Genomic DNA, 19,036 nt, shown 5'->3' with positions numbered 1-19,036 from the left:
CAGGTAATCTTCACCAACCACCACTAACTCTTGGGCTACTCTTTTACCAACAAATAGTGGGATTGACCATCACATTATAAAGCCCCCATGGCTGAAAGGGCAAGCATGTTTGGTGGGATGGAAATTCGAACCCGCAACCCTGAGATTGTGAGTCGAGCGTCCTAACCACTTGGCCATGCCAGGCCAAGGCAATTTATAGTAACATACAAGTACAAATTTACTTACAACAGGCAGTACACTTTCTCCTGAGAGTGTCTGACAATACTGGGCAATTAGTTGGTGTTCATCCTCACTTCTAATTGAAAAGAAGAAAGTTTCATACATTCAATTGCTACATACATGTTGAATAAGAAATGAAATAAAACAGAAGCCCAATAACTTAAGGCATAGAGGATAAAAACAGTTTTAAACAATTTCTTTGAATATCTACGTAGTTTTTACAAACGAAAAAATTATAAGTGATTTGACATGAAAATATAATTCTTTTAAAATTACACGTGACTTAAGGGAAGACTTGATAAATATATGAATGATAAGGGCTGGCTTTGAGTATTTTATTTTAAAGTTTATTGTATGAGGTGGTCTAGATTAATCAGCAGATTGCTTGTTGACCTTCAATTATATATGTTTATATGTATGATTATCTTGGATGTAATAATGGTAATAAGTATCCCACTGAGAATTTTTATCTAGATCATGAGCTTCATAATGTTGATAAGGAATTAATACATAAAAATTATTATTTATGGCTACACTTCTTTCATAAAGAAGAAAAATCTTGGACTCATCCATAACTTACATACAATTTTGATAAAAATGCATTAGGTTTAAGTTAGAACTAAATACAATTTACTGAGGCAAATAACTTTACCCATGAATTTCTAGTCTGCATTAATATATATATAGGCTTAGGTGCTATTATGATTAGTCTTAAACAATGTGTTCATTATTTATTTTGATTCAATTACTCATTTGTTCATCTGTCCTATATAAGATACATCTATATGAATATATTACGTAATTATCTATCTAGTACATGTACTTGATATATAGTTTTTCTGTATTATACAACGGTTAAGGAGAACAGTAGAAAATTCTCACTTTAATAGCCTTCTCTGTTCCCCATGGTTTAAGGGAACTGTACCCTGTGTGGCTAAGTAATTTTTATTTGTTAATATCTTTATGGTGATGTATTCATTGCTATATAAAGATGTAATTCAGCTTGTTACAAATAATTCCTACCCAAAATGGGCAAGCCAGTCTATCATTCAAAATTCTCAAAATTTTTGAAGGTGAGAGAATGGCAAAAAGTTTGCAAAACTTCAACTGTGAAGGGATAAAGCAAAAGGAAGAGTATATACAATTGGCAGCAAACTTCAACTGTCTAAGGTAAGGAGCCCAAAACTGAACACAATACCTCAAATGTGGCTTAACCAGTGACCTACACAACAAAAGTATAACCTCTATAGATTTTTCATTATTTCTATAGATACAAACTAAGATTCTGTAGAAATATATATGGCAAGCAGAAACCTGTCTCAGAAAGAATAGCTCATTGGGGACTTCACGAGATGAAATATCATAATTGGACAGCATTCTATAAACAGTTTATTACTCCCACTAAAGTGCAATGCCTAATTCAATGATGCATGGACCACAAGGCTTTGAAACAGGAGTAATGGAAAGCTATAGTAAGGTCATATAAATCATCACTTACTATTTTCCTATAGAATGGATGTGTTTATACTGTTACGACAGCAGAGGTCATGTGACGCTAGTAACACGTCATGCACTTCTAGAACGTTCATGAAACCTCGGGAGGTTGCTAGATTTCGGTATTCTTGTACATATAATACGGTCAGGACGTGACGGCAACAATGTGTAATTGAACTGTGGACAGAGAGAGACGTATTGTTGAGCACGTGAAATGTTCATTATGAATTATAGCATTTGTTATAGCGCGACTGTGGAAATTAAGTGTATTGCAAAGTTGTATTCAGAAAGAATAAACCTGTTTTATTTAAGAAAGGACTAGAAAGAATTTTTATGAAAAATTAACTAACGACCGGAGGCGTAACAATACATTGCAGCAGTCCAAAAATACGTACAACCCTGATCACCTGATTTGGACTATTAAAAGAATTAATGGTTTCATTATGGCCTGGATAGCACGTTTTTGGTGTGGACTTAAACCTTTAATTTCTATGAAGGGAAGATTACTAGCAAATTACTACCTAGGTATTGTTGTATATAAAGTGTTACCCAAGATGAGCTTTTATTGTCCCAGTTGGAATGAGTGGTTCCCCTTACTTACATCATTCTTGGAATATGAAAACAATTTAATATGTCTACTGTAACCTACTTAATTCCATGACCTTGATATTAGTTATCAAGCATTTGCAGTTTGTTATTATAGGCACTTTTCAGCTGATTTCCACTTCTTTTCTCTCTCTCTTCTAGAATGAGGCACTGCACTCATGAATAGTGCCCAACTGCTAATTATCAGTCACTCCACAAAAAGAAACAGTCATTGCCTGACACCTGTTCAGTCTTAACACTAATAAAGTGATAAACATACATATTATTTATTGAGAAAACATTCTTTAATGTAGCAGGACTATTTTTAATTAACCAACTGTTCATGGGTTTGGTCAAATTGACCTACACCCTATCTGTAAAGCCATATGTAGTAATGTTTACTGTAATTCAGAATTTATAAACTGTTAGACATTTTTTGTACACAAAAAAATCAAATTTTTTAAAGTAAATTATTTTTATGAAAGGTTTCTGTGAATTTCTGAACCATTTACTGAGTAATTCTGAGTAAAAAGTTATTTTCATTTTAAAATAAAAATACTTCTCTTCATCTTACAATTTTCATTTACATAACCTCTAGAAGCTTCTAAATGAATGTCAGTAGATTTTCATATCTGTTTTTTTTTTAATTTTATCGTTTCATTGCTGCAATTCTCATGTTAAAAGCAATAAATCACAATGTAAGCCCATTAGCCATTTCCTGCAAAGATTACATAAATACCACCTGATTGTTGAGTGAAATGTTTCACAAAGTGGTTGACCTAGTGAAATTGTAGAAATCTTATTTTACTGTACAAAGCTGAGAAGTTTCTAAATTTACATTTAGTTATCTTTGTTAAAAAATATATAGGTAACAATAAATAAAATATATATGGAGAAACAAGGATTTGTAGTACTTACTGTGTACTGGAGCTGTTTTGCACTTGATTAAAATATTTAAATAATCTTCACTAAGCCTTATTGAGTCTCAGAATTTAGGTGTCAAAAAAAATAATTCATATATCTTTCAAATATGAATTTTAGAACACAAAAATATGTCAATCACTAGAATCAAAAATTACAAAACTATATCATTTATTTTGCTTTCTAAATAAGCTATAAGTAGGTAGAAAGAACCAAAATATGATCACCACATACCAAGAAATTCCACTAATTAACTAACAGTTTAGAACACACAAACTAAACAATAACTTGTAAGATTCATGTAAATTTAAGGGAGATCTGTTATTTCCACTGCTTGTTAAAATTTCCATCAATAACAATCTCAGAAATCAAAGAGCAGAGGTGTAGGAGGCAAATTAAAAGTGTATATGTGTGGGGGCAAGGTTTATTTGACTGAACGAAGTGAGGGAATGTGTACCACAGGCACAGTCGTTATGGCTAGGGTCCAAGGCTCATCTTAGGGTTCTGGATTAAATTTTATGCATTCTCCTGCTTGTCCTGAGAGTAATTTCCTAATTTTTGTACATTTTTACTGGGACAGGTTGAAAAGTGGGGGACTGCCTAACAAACTTTGACAAAAGTACCCTACAGTAATGACAACTATACTGAACTTGTTATAGTATACCATGTACTAGACAATGCCATACTAACCTTGAAAAAACAACAATAGAAAGTAATGACAAACATTCAGAACTTGTTCAAGGTGCCCCTGCACTAGAAAATTCCATACCATTAAAGTTTGAAAAAAGTATCTTACTATAGTGAGATCCATAGATAATTCATTCTAAAAGTCTCTATGATAGTCAAAATATACTTAGTGCTTGGTTAACATCTGTATAATATGATGACAACCATAAACCAAACTGCTTGCCCAAAGTACTTTCAATGATTGATAAAACCATGGAGAACTTTGCTAAAGTTCTTGAAAAATAGTAGTGATAACTTTGAGAACATGAGAAAACCATATATTACTTATTCCAAGTGCACTTGCCAACACTACACAAGCCATAAAGAACTTAACCAACATATTCCAATAGTAACAACTAGGGCTTTTTTTGAGACAGTACGTGCCGGTATTACGTACCAGTACCATTTTTCATATTGCAAAATGGAGAGAAAAGTGACAAAATTTGAAAGAGTAATGTAAATGAATGTGTGAATTTTCCCCTTTGAACAAATCTTTTGTTCTCAAGAAAACCAAAGAGACACTGAACTAGAAGTCTAGAAGTGTTACAAATGACAAAGTTTAAAGGAGTGTGAGAACATACTGTTTGATCGTGTATGTATGATCATCAGTGTAGTATGAGGTGAGAAGCATCAGGTAGGATTAGCATGCCATTAATAGGGAACAACAATGGTCACCTGATTTTAACACCTACAAGACGTGGCCACTGAACTATTGAAAAGCGGTCGAGTTTTGGGTCTTATTACACTTTATATGTGATCCTTTGTGCTAACTCTTTTATCAAAGTTGATGTACAGTAGTGGCCTCACTTTGATTGACAGGTTTCAATTGGCAGCAGCAGGTGAGAGCCGGCCTGGGTGGACGCAATACTGAGTTCAAAGAGACTGTTTGGGACTGGAAAACAAGTGATCACAAGCCGAGTTGACTAGTATGTGGGTCTGGACTGTACATTCATTCAAATAAAGTAAGTCACAAAGTGGATGAAGATGATTGACGTCATTAATTGCAAAGCCTAGATAAAAGTATGCGCATGAGTCTTGGGAATAAGTTGTTTTGGTCTGACATGCTCAGTTGAGGTGGTGATGCCAATTTGAGCAGGTGTGCATTTTTCTTCTACTGTGCTTTGATTTTATTGTGACCGGGAGTGTATATTATTTTTATTGCATCTTGAGAAAAAACCCCAACATAAAAATGAAATGAATTACAAGTTTCTTTTCATCTTCTGTGAATAGTAAAGCTAGAATAAGTGAGGAAGTGACCCAAGACCAGGAATTAATGGCATCAGAGACAGTTCCTGTTCCATCCTGTATCCACAAGCTATCTGACAATGACTAGCCTAGCAGCTGGACTGTTGATCAAAAAAAATATTTTTGCAGGAAGTATGATTGGCTGAATATCAGAAACAAGAAACTTGTCTGTACACCTTGCCATAAAATTGGAACTTTTGGAGTGGAAACGAAGGCAGGAATGAAAGTTTGTAAAGAATGGGCCAACAATGAAATAACTTATTTTGGTAAAAGTCGATAGCAACAGCTTCTTTATTTGTGGAAAAAAACTTTTCAATCACAAGGAAACCGTGGGACATAAAGCTGTGGTAAAATTTTTTGGCTGAAGCTGGAAAAGAGACCATTGAAAATATGTGTTTGAAAGCATTATATCGCAAAAAGGTGATTACCACAAGAATTTTTCACACAGCATTTAAGGTAGCAAAAGAAAAACCAATCATTTCATAATTTTGAATCTGAAATAGATTTACAAGAACTAAATAGAATTGATATGGGCCATATCCTTCACTCAACAAATGCATGTATTAACATCGTGAATCACATTAGTGATGAAATGAAAAAATACTAATTAATATAGTTACTAAATCAGAGAGTAGAATTTCACTGATAATAGGCAAGTCAATTTCTTTGAGTAAAAAATCAACCTTAATAGTGTACGTTCGAATCTGTATCCCAGATAATGGAATGAACTTGCCGGTAAATTTATTTTTTGGACTTGATCAAACATGAAAATGTTACTGGAAAAGTAATTTTTGATTTGTTACTCAATTGTCTTCAGTCTTACAGAATGAATGAAGACTACCTGAAAAGTTATTTACTTTGTGTGGCATGTGATGTTTGGGAATAAAAGTGGTGTTAAGAAACTGATGAAAGACAAATTTCCTTCTGTAATTGTGTGGGACTGGGGCTAATCAAAGATTAGAACTGTCAGTGAGTGACACTGTAAAATCAGTTTCAGGGATCAACAGATTTAAAGCATTTATTGATAAACTTTATGTATTGTATAATGCATTGCCTAAAAATAGCAGAGAACTGAAAGTGTGTGCAAATTTACTGGAGATTCAACTTTTACAAATTGACTAAATTTTAAGCACTCGATAGGTGGCATCTAGTTTTTGGTCAGTTTCAGCTGTTTTGGAAAACTATGAAGTGTTAGTGCAACATTTCGAAGAAGCAAAGCATGATTCAACAAGAGACAAAAAAGAGCAATGTGCAAATGAGGGTTTAGAGCAAAAAATTACAAGCACAGAATTTCTATTGGATCTATGATTGATGTGTGATGTCTCCAAGAATTATCTGAATTGAGTGTGGACTCACAAGGGTGCAATATAGATTTGTACAAGGCAGATAAAAAGATAAAAGCTCATGTACAAATTTTGAAGAAAGACAAATGATTCCAGGACCATATTATAAAAATTCTGCCGAAGCCACCAAAAATCTTCACTTTCGGGGAGTTTCACTTCACAACAAAGATTGCAAAAATGATCCTCTGATTAATCCAGAAGCTTTTTACAGAACATTGAAAAAAATTGATCGAAAATAGGTTGCTTGACAGTGAAGATAGTGATATAGCACAATGTGCATGCATGCTTAATAAAAAACATTGGCCTGAAAACATTGATGCTCATTTAACATTCAGCAAGATGGAGGTCAGAAAATTATCAATAAGACTTCAGCTAAATGAAATAGATATGATTCGTGGATTTTATCAGTATTTGATTGAAAAGACGGATCCAGAAAAATTGTAGCATTTGAAACATGCTCTGGTACTATTCCCATTTCTTCCAGTGAATGTGAACAAGGGGTTTTGCAGATGAATTCGATTGTCACCCCAACCAGAGTGACAAAAACCATTTTGGCACTTTTGTTTATTCAACTTCTTGGACCGCCCCTTCCACGCTTTGACCAAAAAAATACGTAAAGTCATGGTTGCTCTGAAAACGTCACTCAACAGTAGACAACAAAAGCAGGGAACGAAGTTAGGATATTGTGTCAGATGAGAACATGATGAAATTTTGAAATTTTCTATAAAAAGGTAATTCTAGTGTGTTTCATCTCTTAATTTCTTATATATATATATATATATATATGAGTACCAGCACCTTTTTTTTAACAAAAAAAAAGCACTGGTAACAACCACAAGGAACTTGTTTCAAACGTATCTGTGTTAGATAAGACTACTCAGAGTGCAACTAAGATATCCTACAATAAAGATAAGAACCTACTGTAAGTGCCCCTAAACTAGATAAAGCCATACAGAGCTACACTATTAAAAGTATCTTACAATAGTAAGTGAAAATTTATGCTAAGAAGACAAAGAATATGCTGATAAGTAGACATGGTAATAAGCCAGAAATTCAGATAAAATTAGATGAAAAAGACATACAACAAATAGAGAAATTTATATATTTGGGCCAGACCATAATAGGTGATAGAAAATGTGAAGCTGAAATAGTGAAGAGGATTGAGATGGTAAGAGGTGCCTTTAATAATAGGAAAACAAGTCTGACATCAAAGAGTATAAGAGTAAAAACAATGAAAAGAATCATAAAGTGTTATATATTGTCAACTCTGTTATATGGATGTGAAACATGGACACAAACATTGATTAACAAACTGGAAGCATTTGAGATGTAGGTGTACAGAAAGATGATGAAAATATCCTGGATAGACAAGGTAACAAATGAAGAAGTTCTCAGTATTGTGAATGTGAAAAGATATGTTGTACTAACCATCAAGAAGAGAAAAGTAGCATATTTTGGCCATATGATGAGATGTGACAACATCCAGTGAGTCCTACTAGAAGGTCAAATAGAAGGGAAAAGATACAGGGAAAGACCAAGAACAGAGTAAATACCAAATATTAAAGAGTGGACTGAGATAACAAAATATGAAGACCTGGTGAGAAAAGCACAGAACAGACAGAAGTGAAGGATTGTGGCAGCCAACCCTCCTTATTAAGATGGCACATGATTATGATGATATTAGCTTGCTCAAACTACCCTACAAAAGTGAGAATCAAACAAAATTTGTTCCAAATATCCCTGCATTAGGTAAAGCTATACCAATTTTGATTAAGATAGTGATAATCATACTCAGTTTGTTCTAAGTGCCCCTGGCTTAGATAAAGCAATACTGAGTTTGATGTATCTTAAAATACAAAGAATTATTCAAAATTGGTTTTAATTACTCTATTCCTTGTAAAACCCATGCAGAACTTGCTCAAAGTACCCTACAAAAGTGAGAATCTTACAGACTTTGTTCCTGTACTAAATGAAAACCACACAGAGGTTGCCTAAAGTTAGTTAAAGTTCTAGGATGATAAGAAATTGCTTGTTTTCAGACTTAATGCAAATGCAATAGATTTGTAAGTGCTCCTTAATTTGAAAACTTAAAATGTACTTACGATTCAGGTGTGGAATTACTCTGGGTACGTAACTCTACTTCTGCCAGTCTGAAATCAGAAATTTGATTCATTTTTCAAATACTTTCTTTTTTGTAGTGGTGAATATAAGTTTCAAAACACCAAAGACACAAAGAAATTATAATCATAATTATACATAATTATAGTGATGAATGAATTGTGATATTACTATAAAACCCACTTTAACTGAATAAGCATGGGGTCGGTCCACTGGATCAATCCTATATACTGAAGAAGGAATGCTGCCTATAATTCCAAATTTAGTATATGACTATGTGTATCTTCAAATAATTTGGCAAGCTTTTAGTAAAATGTAAAGGTTTGTCATACACAAAAATCACATGTGTTACAAAAGTATCTGTACACAAGATATGTCTCTGAATTGATGACATCAGTCTGATTCAGACTCTGAAAAGTTGGAGTGGAAGGCGATATTGTGAAGAATAAAAATACATTTATTCCACTTTACAGTTTGAATGTTATATTTGAACCTCTAGAACCTTCAAAATGCACATCTACGAGTATCACAGTGATCTAATATCACATCTTTTTTTGAGTACCCTTGTATATTGTATCCAGTATTTGCTTTTCTCTACTATGGATTGTTTCTAAATCAGCAATATAGGGTAAAAAAATAGTTTATAACTCTGACATCAAATACATAATACCATGTTGAGTGGTACTCTATAAAAGATCATAGCATGTGTACTTTGATCATCACCATACATATAGGGTTAATGGTAGGTCAGGTCATATACGTCTCCAGTCCAGTTTGCTTGCTTTTTTCTGTAGATTATGTGTCATTCATTAAATTTAGTTTCCACAAGTTAAAGATTACTATCTTACAAGCTTTAAAATCTGAGTTCATTCTTTGTGATCCTAGCTCTATTTTAAAATGATTTTCTGTTTGTTTGTTGTAAAGCACCACAATACATAATAAGCTATCTGTGCTATGTCCACCATAGATATTGAAATCCAAATTTTTAGCAATGCAAGCCAACTGACTTACCACTGAGCTGCTGGGGGGGGGGCAATGTGATGTACTGGTAACTATCTGTATGTAATACACACAATGCACAAGGTAAGAGCTAAGTTTGATAGTGAATTAAATAAATTATAAATGAAACTATAAGTTTTTTGCATTCTAATTGTTCAAGAACTAAACAAACAACAAAATCAAGAAAACATAAAACTTTGTGACAAACTTTTTAATCAAACTGACTCTCTTCTTAATAAAATACTAAACTGATGGTACAAATGACAGACTAATATAGACAAAACATAATATTAGCAGCTTATTCTCCTGCTATATTATTAGCAGGAGTTCAGTAAAGTCTTGCATTATAAAGTTAAGGTTATAAACTAAGATAGCAGAAATAAAAATAGTTAGTAATCCATAATATTTTAGAACAAATTTGGTAAAAAAATGTTAAGAATTTACTAAATTACTAAAATTTAGATGATAAAATCTCTTAATTTTACATACTGCCATTTGAATAATTAACTCTTTATGTAAGTTACAATCTTTTGGTTTTGGTTTGTTTTGAAATTTTGTGCAAAGCTACATGAGGGCTATCTGCTCTAGCTGCCCCAAATTTAGATAGACTAGAGGGAATGCAGTTAATAAACCCCACCCACCACCAACTCTTGGGCTACTCTTTCATCAACAAAAAGTGGAATTGACAATTACATTAAAATGCCCCCATGGTTGAAGGGTGAACATATATATATGGGAATTCGAACCCACGATTGAGAGTCAAGTGCCCTAACCACAAGGCCATGCCAGGCCAATGTTATAATCTCTTTCTGATGCATGTGATATAATAGTATTAATAACATCTTTATATAAAATCAAAATTTTCCAAACTTCCAAAATTTCAATGTTTCACCTAACTATATTTTATAGACCAGATTGGGAAGGCAGAATACCTTGAATATTTCAATATCCATACTAAAAAAACAACAAATTTGGGATTCATAAAAAGTACTGTTATGACAGCGGAAGTCACGTGATGCTAGTAACACGTCATGATCATGTCTGTTCCTGGCAAATCTAATCTTCTCTACACGCCCTTTATTTTTGTATATATAAGCCAGCAAATGAAGTGATGGCATAGATAACTGCAGACAGAGATGGACAATTGAGTCAAGCGCAGTAGTGACCGTAAGTAAAGTGCGTGAATCGTTGTGAATTATAGCGTGTGTTTAAGTTAAAGTGACTGTGGAAATTAAGTGTATTGCAAAGTTGTATTGAGAAAGAATATACTAGTTTTATTTAAGAAAGGACTTGTATCGCTGAAGTTCTTCGGAAAGAATTTCTATGGAAAATTAACAAACGAACACAGACGTAACAGTACCAATTATTGAGTAAAACTATGTTATAATAATATGTACCTGTTGGCATACAATTCCAAACGAGAATGCATTTCTTTAGAAGAAACAGAGTGCTGTGGGGATGGTGCTGGGCTCTCCAAGTCATCACCTTCAAGTACAGTCTGCACAGGAAGGTAACCCATTCGATGATGTTTCTTAAAATGACGTTTTGATTTGAATTTGTTTCGAACTATCCTTGTAAAGTCTCGCATGTCTTCCCCTGAAGTTGTCTAGAAAAGCAGAAGCATATGAAAAACTTTTAGAACATTCTTTGTTATCCAAACAATCTCGCACAAGTTCTACAGTCAATTTAAATATCACATGTTGGTTTTAATTGTTTTACACTTGTTTCTAACATCATTATTGTACTATCAATGAAAGGTTTTTACATTTTCTATACAGAAATTTTCAAATATTTCCTATACCTTAATGATAGCTTTTCTAAATATTTTCTTGTGAGAAATATAAAAGATACTGTATTGTTTTTTGTTGTAATTATCTGTTAAATAATATTTTACACTATATGATACAAATTTAAGTCATAGATGAGGTCATGTGGTGTCACTGTTAATTGCAAGTGTTTGAATGGCATCAGCATGGATGATGCACATAACCGTTGTTATATTCAAAATAAAAATATTGTCATAAATTGTCAAATAAAAACTCTGATTATTGATATATATTTTATAAACTTTTCAATATGGTAAGATTAGTTAATTGTGAATGAATAAGATCAACAGTAATATTACAGAAATCTCAAATTTATAATTTTTTTCACAAACAGATATAGGATAGATATAGTTCAAGAGAGAAATCCCCATAACCCCAAGTTCATGTTTCATAATTAATGTACACCTAACAATGTATAACTGTGTTTCCTGTTAATTAACCTAGGAAGAAAATAGAGTTGTTGTTTTGGGCTTTAGAAATGCTAAGCAACAAAGTCATTTATTTCTAAAAAAAAAGGTTTTCAGAACATCTTCTAATACTGAACTATTAATCCAGTCATATTAATGTAAAATCAGTGCATAACTTTAAGTTTCAAAAGTAGGATTGATGAACAAATATTATTAATGATCCAAAAATATGCATTAAAAGTGAAAGCTTTTGGAGGTATTGATAGGATAGAATATGATAGAAGAACAGAACAAAGAAAGTGACTACAAAACTCAAAGAAGCATTAGAATAATATAACCAGAAATTTAATGATGCTTTGGAATAATGTATTCAAGAATGAAATGACAAATTTAAGGGTACTGATTATGTATAGCCACAAGCAGTGCAAAAAAAAAAGAGGAAAATCTGAGAAGAAAGTCGAGGAGGTGTTGCAAGAACATGGCTAGGAATTCAGAGAAGCATTGAAATTATGTGATAGAAAAAGTTAAGTAGTCATAAGTAGTATACAAATGACTTTGATCATTTACTGCGCATGTATACTATTATTTCACATGCTGTTAATATCACACTGGCAGTTGTTCAAGACACAACAAAAGCCAGAATTGCTTCAGTACAAATGGCATTAAATTTGAGAACAAAAACTATGGTTGACAAGGTTGCCACTGTTGTAGGAATCCAGAAAAATTGTAGGAATAGCCTGTAAATTTGAACTTCTAGTCAAGAGCTATTTTGGTTACCCTGAACCAAGATACTTGGGTAATATGTCTCTTGAAATTCAATATTCTACGTTACCAGAACCAACTCTAGAACCAGAAGAATCACAAGGGCCACTTTCACTTTTCTTTACTAGAGAAAAAAAAAACTTAACTGATTATAAGGGGAAAATAACACCTTGTTATGTCACCTAGCTTATTGGTTTCTAACCTTTTTTCCAACTGACATCCAGCTAATTCTGTTCCCAAAATTTCACAAACTGCTTTATACAATAGTAACTATTTACTTTTAAATTATATTGTAATACAAATACTTCACTAGATATAGTTTAAAACACATATTTTTTTTCAATAATCTTGTGGAGCAGTATAAATATCCTTCTGGATAGGTGGTTGGGAATCACCGACCTAAATAAACAAACCTTTTGAAGCATATATGTTTGGTTTGTTGTTGTTAAGAGTAAAACTACACATTGGGCTATCTGTGCTCTGCCCACCATGGGTATTGAACCTTGTTTTTTTTGCACTGTAAGCCTGCAGACTTGCCACTGAGCCACTAAGGGGTGGAAGAATATATCACAAGCAAAGTGCACGAGTATAATGACGAAAAAGAGAATCTTTATTCAGTTATCCTAACCAGAAGTGTCTCCAGGAACACTGACTAGAACTTACTGATTTGTTGATATCATGGAGGATTAACATTTGGATCAGTTGAACCAAATTAGATGCACCATGTTGAGAAAAGCTGTTTAGTATGAAAACAAAAATAAAATCTCTCAACAAAAAAAAAAGCTAATAAACAACTCAGAGCATCTGCTTAGAAAGAAAAACTTTAAAGAGAACTAAAATTGACTTTGAGTAGGCTAGAACTATTCAGTTCACTCGAAAACTTTATTTTTTTTTCAAGGAGAGAAGCATGTTGAATATCACAATATGTTTCACTGTTGATGTGGTCAGAAATGATATTTAATTCTTGACAGCAATCAAAAAGAAATCTAAAACTCCCAAAGATAAAAGTTTCTGTATTGTTCTGCAAGAAATACACATGTTATAAAAGGGATAATGAAAATAATAATAATAAAGAAAAAAGCCATTTTTGTAAATATCATAGCCTAAGATATGTTGTCTCAATGGAATTTTGTTTTTTTATTGATTTTAGAGACAATAAATGGATGCTCTGAAATCAGGAACATACTGTCATCTTCAAAATCTTCTGTCAGTGAAATAAGCTGGAATTAAGATTATATTGAGTTTAACAAGACTTTGATACTTAAAAGTTTCTACTGAGTTTATCAAAGCCTTTGAGTGGCACATGAAAGATTCTACTGCGTTTAAGAAGACTTTGAAGGGGTACATGTACTAAGTTGGATATTGTAGGTCTGTTAAAGAGTGGTGTCAATCCTTTCACTTTTTTGTTGTTAAAAGGTGATCACAGAAAAAATAGCAAATATAATATGAGAATAACAGTTGAAAGATTAGATGATACTTTCTTGACCTATACCACTATAAAATTAATGTAATCAAGTATATCATAATAGTTTATCTGTTTTGTTGCATTTTATGCAAAGTTACATGAGGGCTACTTGCACTAGCTGTCCCTAATTTTGAAGGCAGCTTGTCAACACCACATACTGTTAACTCTTGGGCTACACTTTCACCAACAATAGTGGGATTCACTGTCACATTATAATGCTCTCATGGCTGAAATGATGTTTTTTTTTGTTACTGGAAGAGAATATTGTATTGTGTTTTATAAAATGATAATTTATTTTGCAAGTATCTATTATGTTAATGTATTATCCAGTTGCATAATTTTGGTTTCAAAAGTGGAGGGGACAGTTCTTGTAACTGGTGTATGCATGAGGGTATTTTATCTAAAAAAAAGGTGTTCTATCCCTGAAAAAAGTGTGGAGGACAAGTATGTAACAAAAGGCATGTAACAAAAACCAAAACTGTAAAACAGTAAAATGAAGAACGAATTAATTTAACATGCTTATAGTGTTATAAATATTTAGTCAACAATAAAATGTTACATTATTAACTTTTAAATACTTCCAAGGTTAGGAGCTACATAGAATAAGTTCTTAATAACTGTTTAACAAAACAATAGAAGTATAAAACATTTACTAACTTATGTTGAAATCAATTTTTTTAGATAAAGTTTTTATAAAATTTACTGTTTTTGTTCAATGAGAGCTGTGAAAATAAATTTGTATATGATAGTGAACTGAAGTCTTATCATTGTATTGGAACTAATGTGAGGACAAGATTAATAAATAGCAGGGATGAAGTGACACAAAATGTTCATTCTTCACTTCAGCCATGATACTGGACTTACAGTATTGGAACTAATGTGAGGAAAAGATTAATAAATAGTAGGGATGAAGTGACACAAAACGTTCATTCTTCACTTCAGCTATGATACTGGACTTACAGTATTGGAACTAATGTGAGGACAAGGTTAATAAATAGTAGGGATGAAGTGACACAAAACGTTCATTCTTCACTTCAGCCATGATACTGGACTTACAGTATTGGAACTAATGTGAGGACAAGGTTAATAAATGGTAGGGATGAAGTGACATAAAATGATCATTCTTCACTTCAGTCATGATACTGGACTTACAGTATTGGAACTAATGTGAGGACAAGGTTAATAAATGGTAGGGATGAAGTGACACAAAATGTGCATTCTTCAGTCATGATACTGGACTTACAGTATTGGAACTAATGTGAGGACAAGGTTAATAAATGGTAGGGATGAAGTGACACAAAATGTTCATTCTTCACTTCAGTCATGATACTGGATGTACAGTATTCCTTTCTTGTTTTTAATCTCATTTTCTGTTCTAAAAACTGACATTTGAATTGTATTTTTCATTTGGAAAGATGGATGACTGACAGAGACTAATTATATATCTAAATCCTAAGAGCATAGAAAGACTTACAATTTTTAAAGTTTACTTCTCAGCATATTTTTTGGAAAATTTGGTTTACTTTTCTGTCTTGTTGAAATCTATTCTGTTTACTAGTGGTATATGCTGTTGTTAAGTGAAACTCTAAACTGATACCTTTTTTATGAAAAAAACTATTTCTGTTAGATTGCATTTTTGCACAGCTGATTTATGCAAGTCCTCTTTGTATTAAATAGTGTTATCGGTATGCAAGAAAGTAAGATTTTTAAAGAACACAAGAAAAATATTATATATATATATATATATATATATATAGATAATTATAAAATTATTTATATTATATTAGGAGTACATTTTTTAAAACTTACTGTCATACAGTATTCCTGCATAGGGTGAGATAGTTTGTGACCCCTGGCTTTTCTTCCTGAGAAGAAACAGCTTTGACATAGGTCAAAGTTGAAGCACTTCAAGCACCGATATCTGAAAGATCAAGTTCACAGAAATTGAGGGCAAAAATCAATGATTTAAACATGAAAGTGAATTTTTTTTAATCACACTTTTAAACCAGGATGATGTGAGAAAGAATATCACTATGAGCTAACATGAAATGTTGTATTAATTTTCTAATAACAAGGAAATTTAAAAGACAACCTTGAAAACAGTTCTTATTCAATTAAAATACAATTTGTGATTTTAAGTATATTACCATCCTGATTTAAAACACATTACTTATACATTAACAACTGGTATTTTTCTCTATTGTATGAATAAAAAAGCTCTTTCTCATTGACAAATCGTTAACTTTTTCACTAAAGAGCAAATGTGATTCTTGCACTAAATATTATTGTAGCTATTAAGTACATGTATTTTAAACTTTCTTTCCAGTATGTACTAGTTTCTAGTGTACATATATTGCATACCCGTGTAAAAATATTTGACATATATATATATATATCAGTCTGAAAACCCATACATGTACAAAATAAACTGTGTTTTGGGTATAACACAATGTTATTTCTGTCACTTAATTGTATAAAAAATGTAATATTTCTTTTTGTATGAATGTAACAACAGGTGCTATTCATTGATGCTATGTTATCTATTGGAGAAACATGTCTAGTAATCTGAACCTAATATTTAGATTCTGTTTTCAATGTGACATTCATTTCAATGAATGGCTACAATTTATGGATATTCACTGTGTTTTGAACCAAATGTTAACATTTTTTTTACACTAAAAATGTATTTCCAATAGGTACTTAACTTTCTCACATAAAGCTATCTTGATCTTCCAGGGATAAATCTGAATACACCAGTCTAAGGAGTTTACGAACCCAACCAGTTAGTGTGAAGGGGAATAGATAACAAGAAACAGAAGAGTTCCAGGGAATAAAAGGTTGGTAACATGAACCCCAAAAAGAGGCAGTATGTGCCACATAACATCTTAGGGAATGAACCTGACAATGAAGTTGATTAAGATCAGAATGGGAGTACAGGTGAGAGATGAAAGGTAAAGAAATGGGTGGGAAAACCAAATAGCCTCACCAGAGGATATAGGATGACATAAGAGAAATAGTACAGGATTCTGGTAACATCAATAGTATAAATATCCAATCGATGATATCGCAAGCTAGGGTGAAAGGAAATAGGTAATATATCACATACCTGATTAAACACCTATAAAAAAAGTGTGGAAGGTGAGATATCCTGTAGAAGTGTAGAGTGTGACAGACCAAACTAAGAATGTGTCAGAAAAAAATGAATCCAATTTTCTTCTCCTTGATTGTATTCATCCTCAGAAACATTGTCAGGTTCAAATTAAGCAGAAATTGCTGGCCGAATATAGGAATCTAGCTCCCTGTGAATTAAGGATTGTACTCAGCAGATAAAGTCGAACCCGATGCCTGGGCAGTTGTACCAGTTGTCTACAGTAACAGGAACTTTCATTGTCAATACATTGAATAATGAAATGTATACAAAGTAGAATCGTAAATGGTAGTCCCATGCGAAAACACACATGTCTAAATGATGCTATGCTGATCAAGAAATTGAGAGAATCAGAGGGACTTAATTGCACTAACATAGGTGGTGTAATAGTATTGGTGGAGTGTGGTCACATGCTATATTCATGTTCATATGTGGCATGAAATTTATTGAGTATATAGATTGGTGTGCTGAGCCTTAAATTTATTTAGCAATGCTTAGGGGGCAGGAAGAAGATTGAGATAGCTTTTTATGAGAGAAGTAAGACCCTATTGGAAGTTGCTCATATGAAGCTAACAATTTAATTCTGTTTATAAATTATGCATAACTTTTTAATACAAGCAAAAAGTTCTAATTAAAGCTTGCCAATATTAAAATATCTTAGTAGTAACAATTCAGTATTAGTTGTTAACAATATATATTGAAAATTAATTTAGTTACTTAGTTAGTATGTCACAGATAGATCAGTGTGGTTAAAACTTTAAAAATTATTATTATAATACAATCTAACAGTGATGAAAAGTTATAGGAATTATACAGCACTGCACCCAATAGTTAGTGTTCTGGACTGTGGTTTGTGCCCCCTTACTGGTGAGAAGTTATAATCTTCCTATACTAAAAATATATTTCCGATAGGTGCTTACCTTCTCTCACATAAATAGGTATTCTCGTCCAGTGCTGCCCTCTATATAATTTTTTTTTCGCATGCCACAAGACTAGAGCTCCCACATACCTTATAATCAATTGATTCAACTGCATCTCCCATGCAAATCATCATGTGACAACCTTCCATTAATAAGAGTGCAACACACTCTTTTGACGCATGTGACTCCCCCTATTTGAATCTACTGACCTATCACATAGAGTTTTGGCAGAAAATGGAAGCACTGGTTTTCAGTGGGGAGGAAGGGTGGGTGGTGTGAAAGGAGGTATATTTTCAGTATATGAAAATGATAACTTCTGATATCGTAAATTACCTCCTCTTACATAAATAGTTAGAATCCTGCATTGAATAGGTGGAGAGACTGGCGTGAGGGAAAGAAAGAAGCATCCTTTGAAAGCATCCAAAGGACACCCTAAAAGTGGAGATCCTCATAGCAGAGGATAATACATCGGAGGGACCATTCTGTCCAATAAATTTATCTAGACAGGAAAGCCGATCCAGAACAAGATTGAATGCACCCAGAACATTACACGCAATGATACAAATACAGAGTGTGTGGGTACAAAAAAGAATATCCAAGGTCTGATAACAAAGTGAACGAGAATGGGTGCTGTCTTTGTGATTTATATAAGCCACCACTGTAGAATTGTCGGAATGGATCATGACCAGACAATTCCTGGCAAGATGAAAAAGTGATCCAAGTCATAACGTACAACCAGAAGCTCCAGGATGTTGTTATGGTAAGATCTTTCAGCTAGAGACCATCGACCTGAAGCTTCCTGCTGATCAACGCATGCCCCCCAGCCCTGAAGGGAAGTACACAGCATGGTCACAAGTA

General features: G+C 32.8%; 1 protein-coding gene across 1 annotated transcript in view; it reads right to left on the bottom strand.

The window, feature by feature from the left end:
- The window catches only part of LOC106459585 (dystrophin-like), a 165,762-nt gene that overhangs the window by 1,227 nt on the left and 145,499 nt on the right, over positions 1–19,036 (bottom strand). The window contains exons 18-21 of the mRNA XM_022386100.1: positions 15,920–16,031; positions 11,048–11,256; positions 8,636–8,683; positions 226–295 (exon numbers count right to left, since the gene is read on the bottom strand). Of these exons, the coding sequence (XP_022241808.1) occupies positions 226–295; positions 8,636–8,683; positions 11,048–11,256; positions 15,920–16,031 (439 nt within the window). The remainder of the gene's footprint in view (positions 1–225; positions 296–8,635; positions 8,684–11,047; positions 11,257–15,919; positions 16,032–19,036) is intronic.

This window comes from Limulus polyphemus, unplaced genomic scaffold (genome assembly GCF_000517525.1).
Source record: "Limulus polyphemus unplaced genomic scaffold, Limulus_polyphemus-2.1.2 Scaffold632, whole genome shotgun sequence".
Taxonomy (NCBI): domain Eukaryota; kingdom Metazoa; phylum Arthropoda; class Merostomata; order Xiphosura; family Limulidae; genus Limulus; species Limulus polyphemus.
The sequence above is the reverse complement of the archived record's forward strand: the minus strand, read 5'-3'. Positions and strand labels throughout refer to the sequence as shown.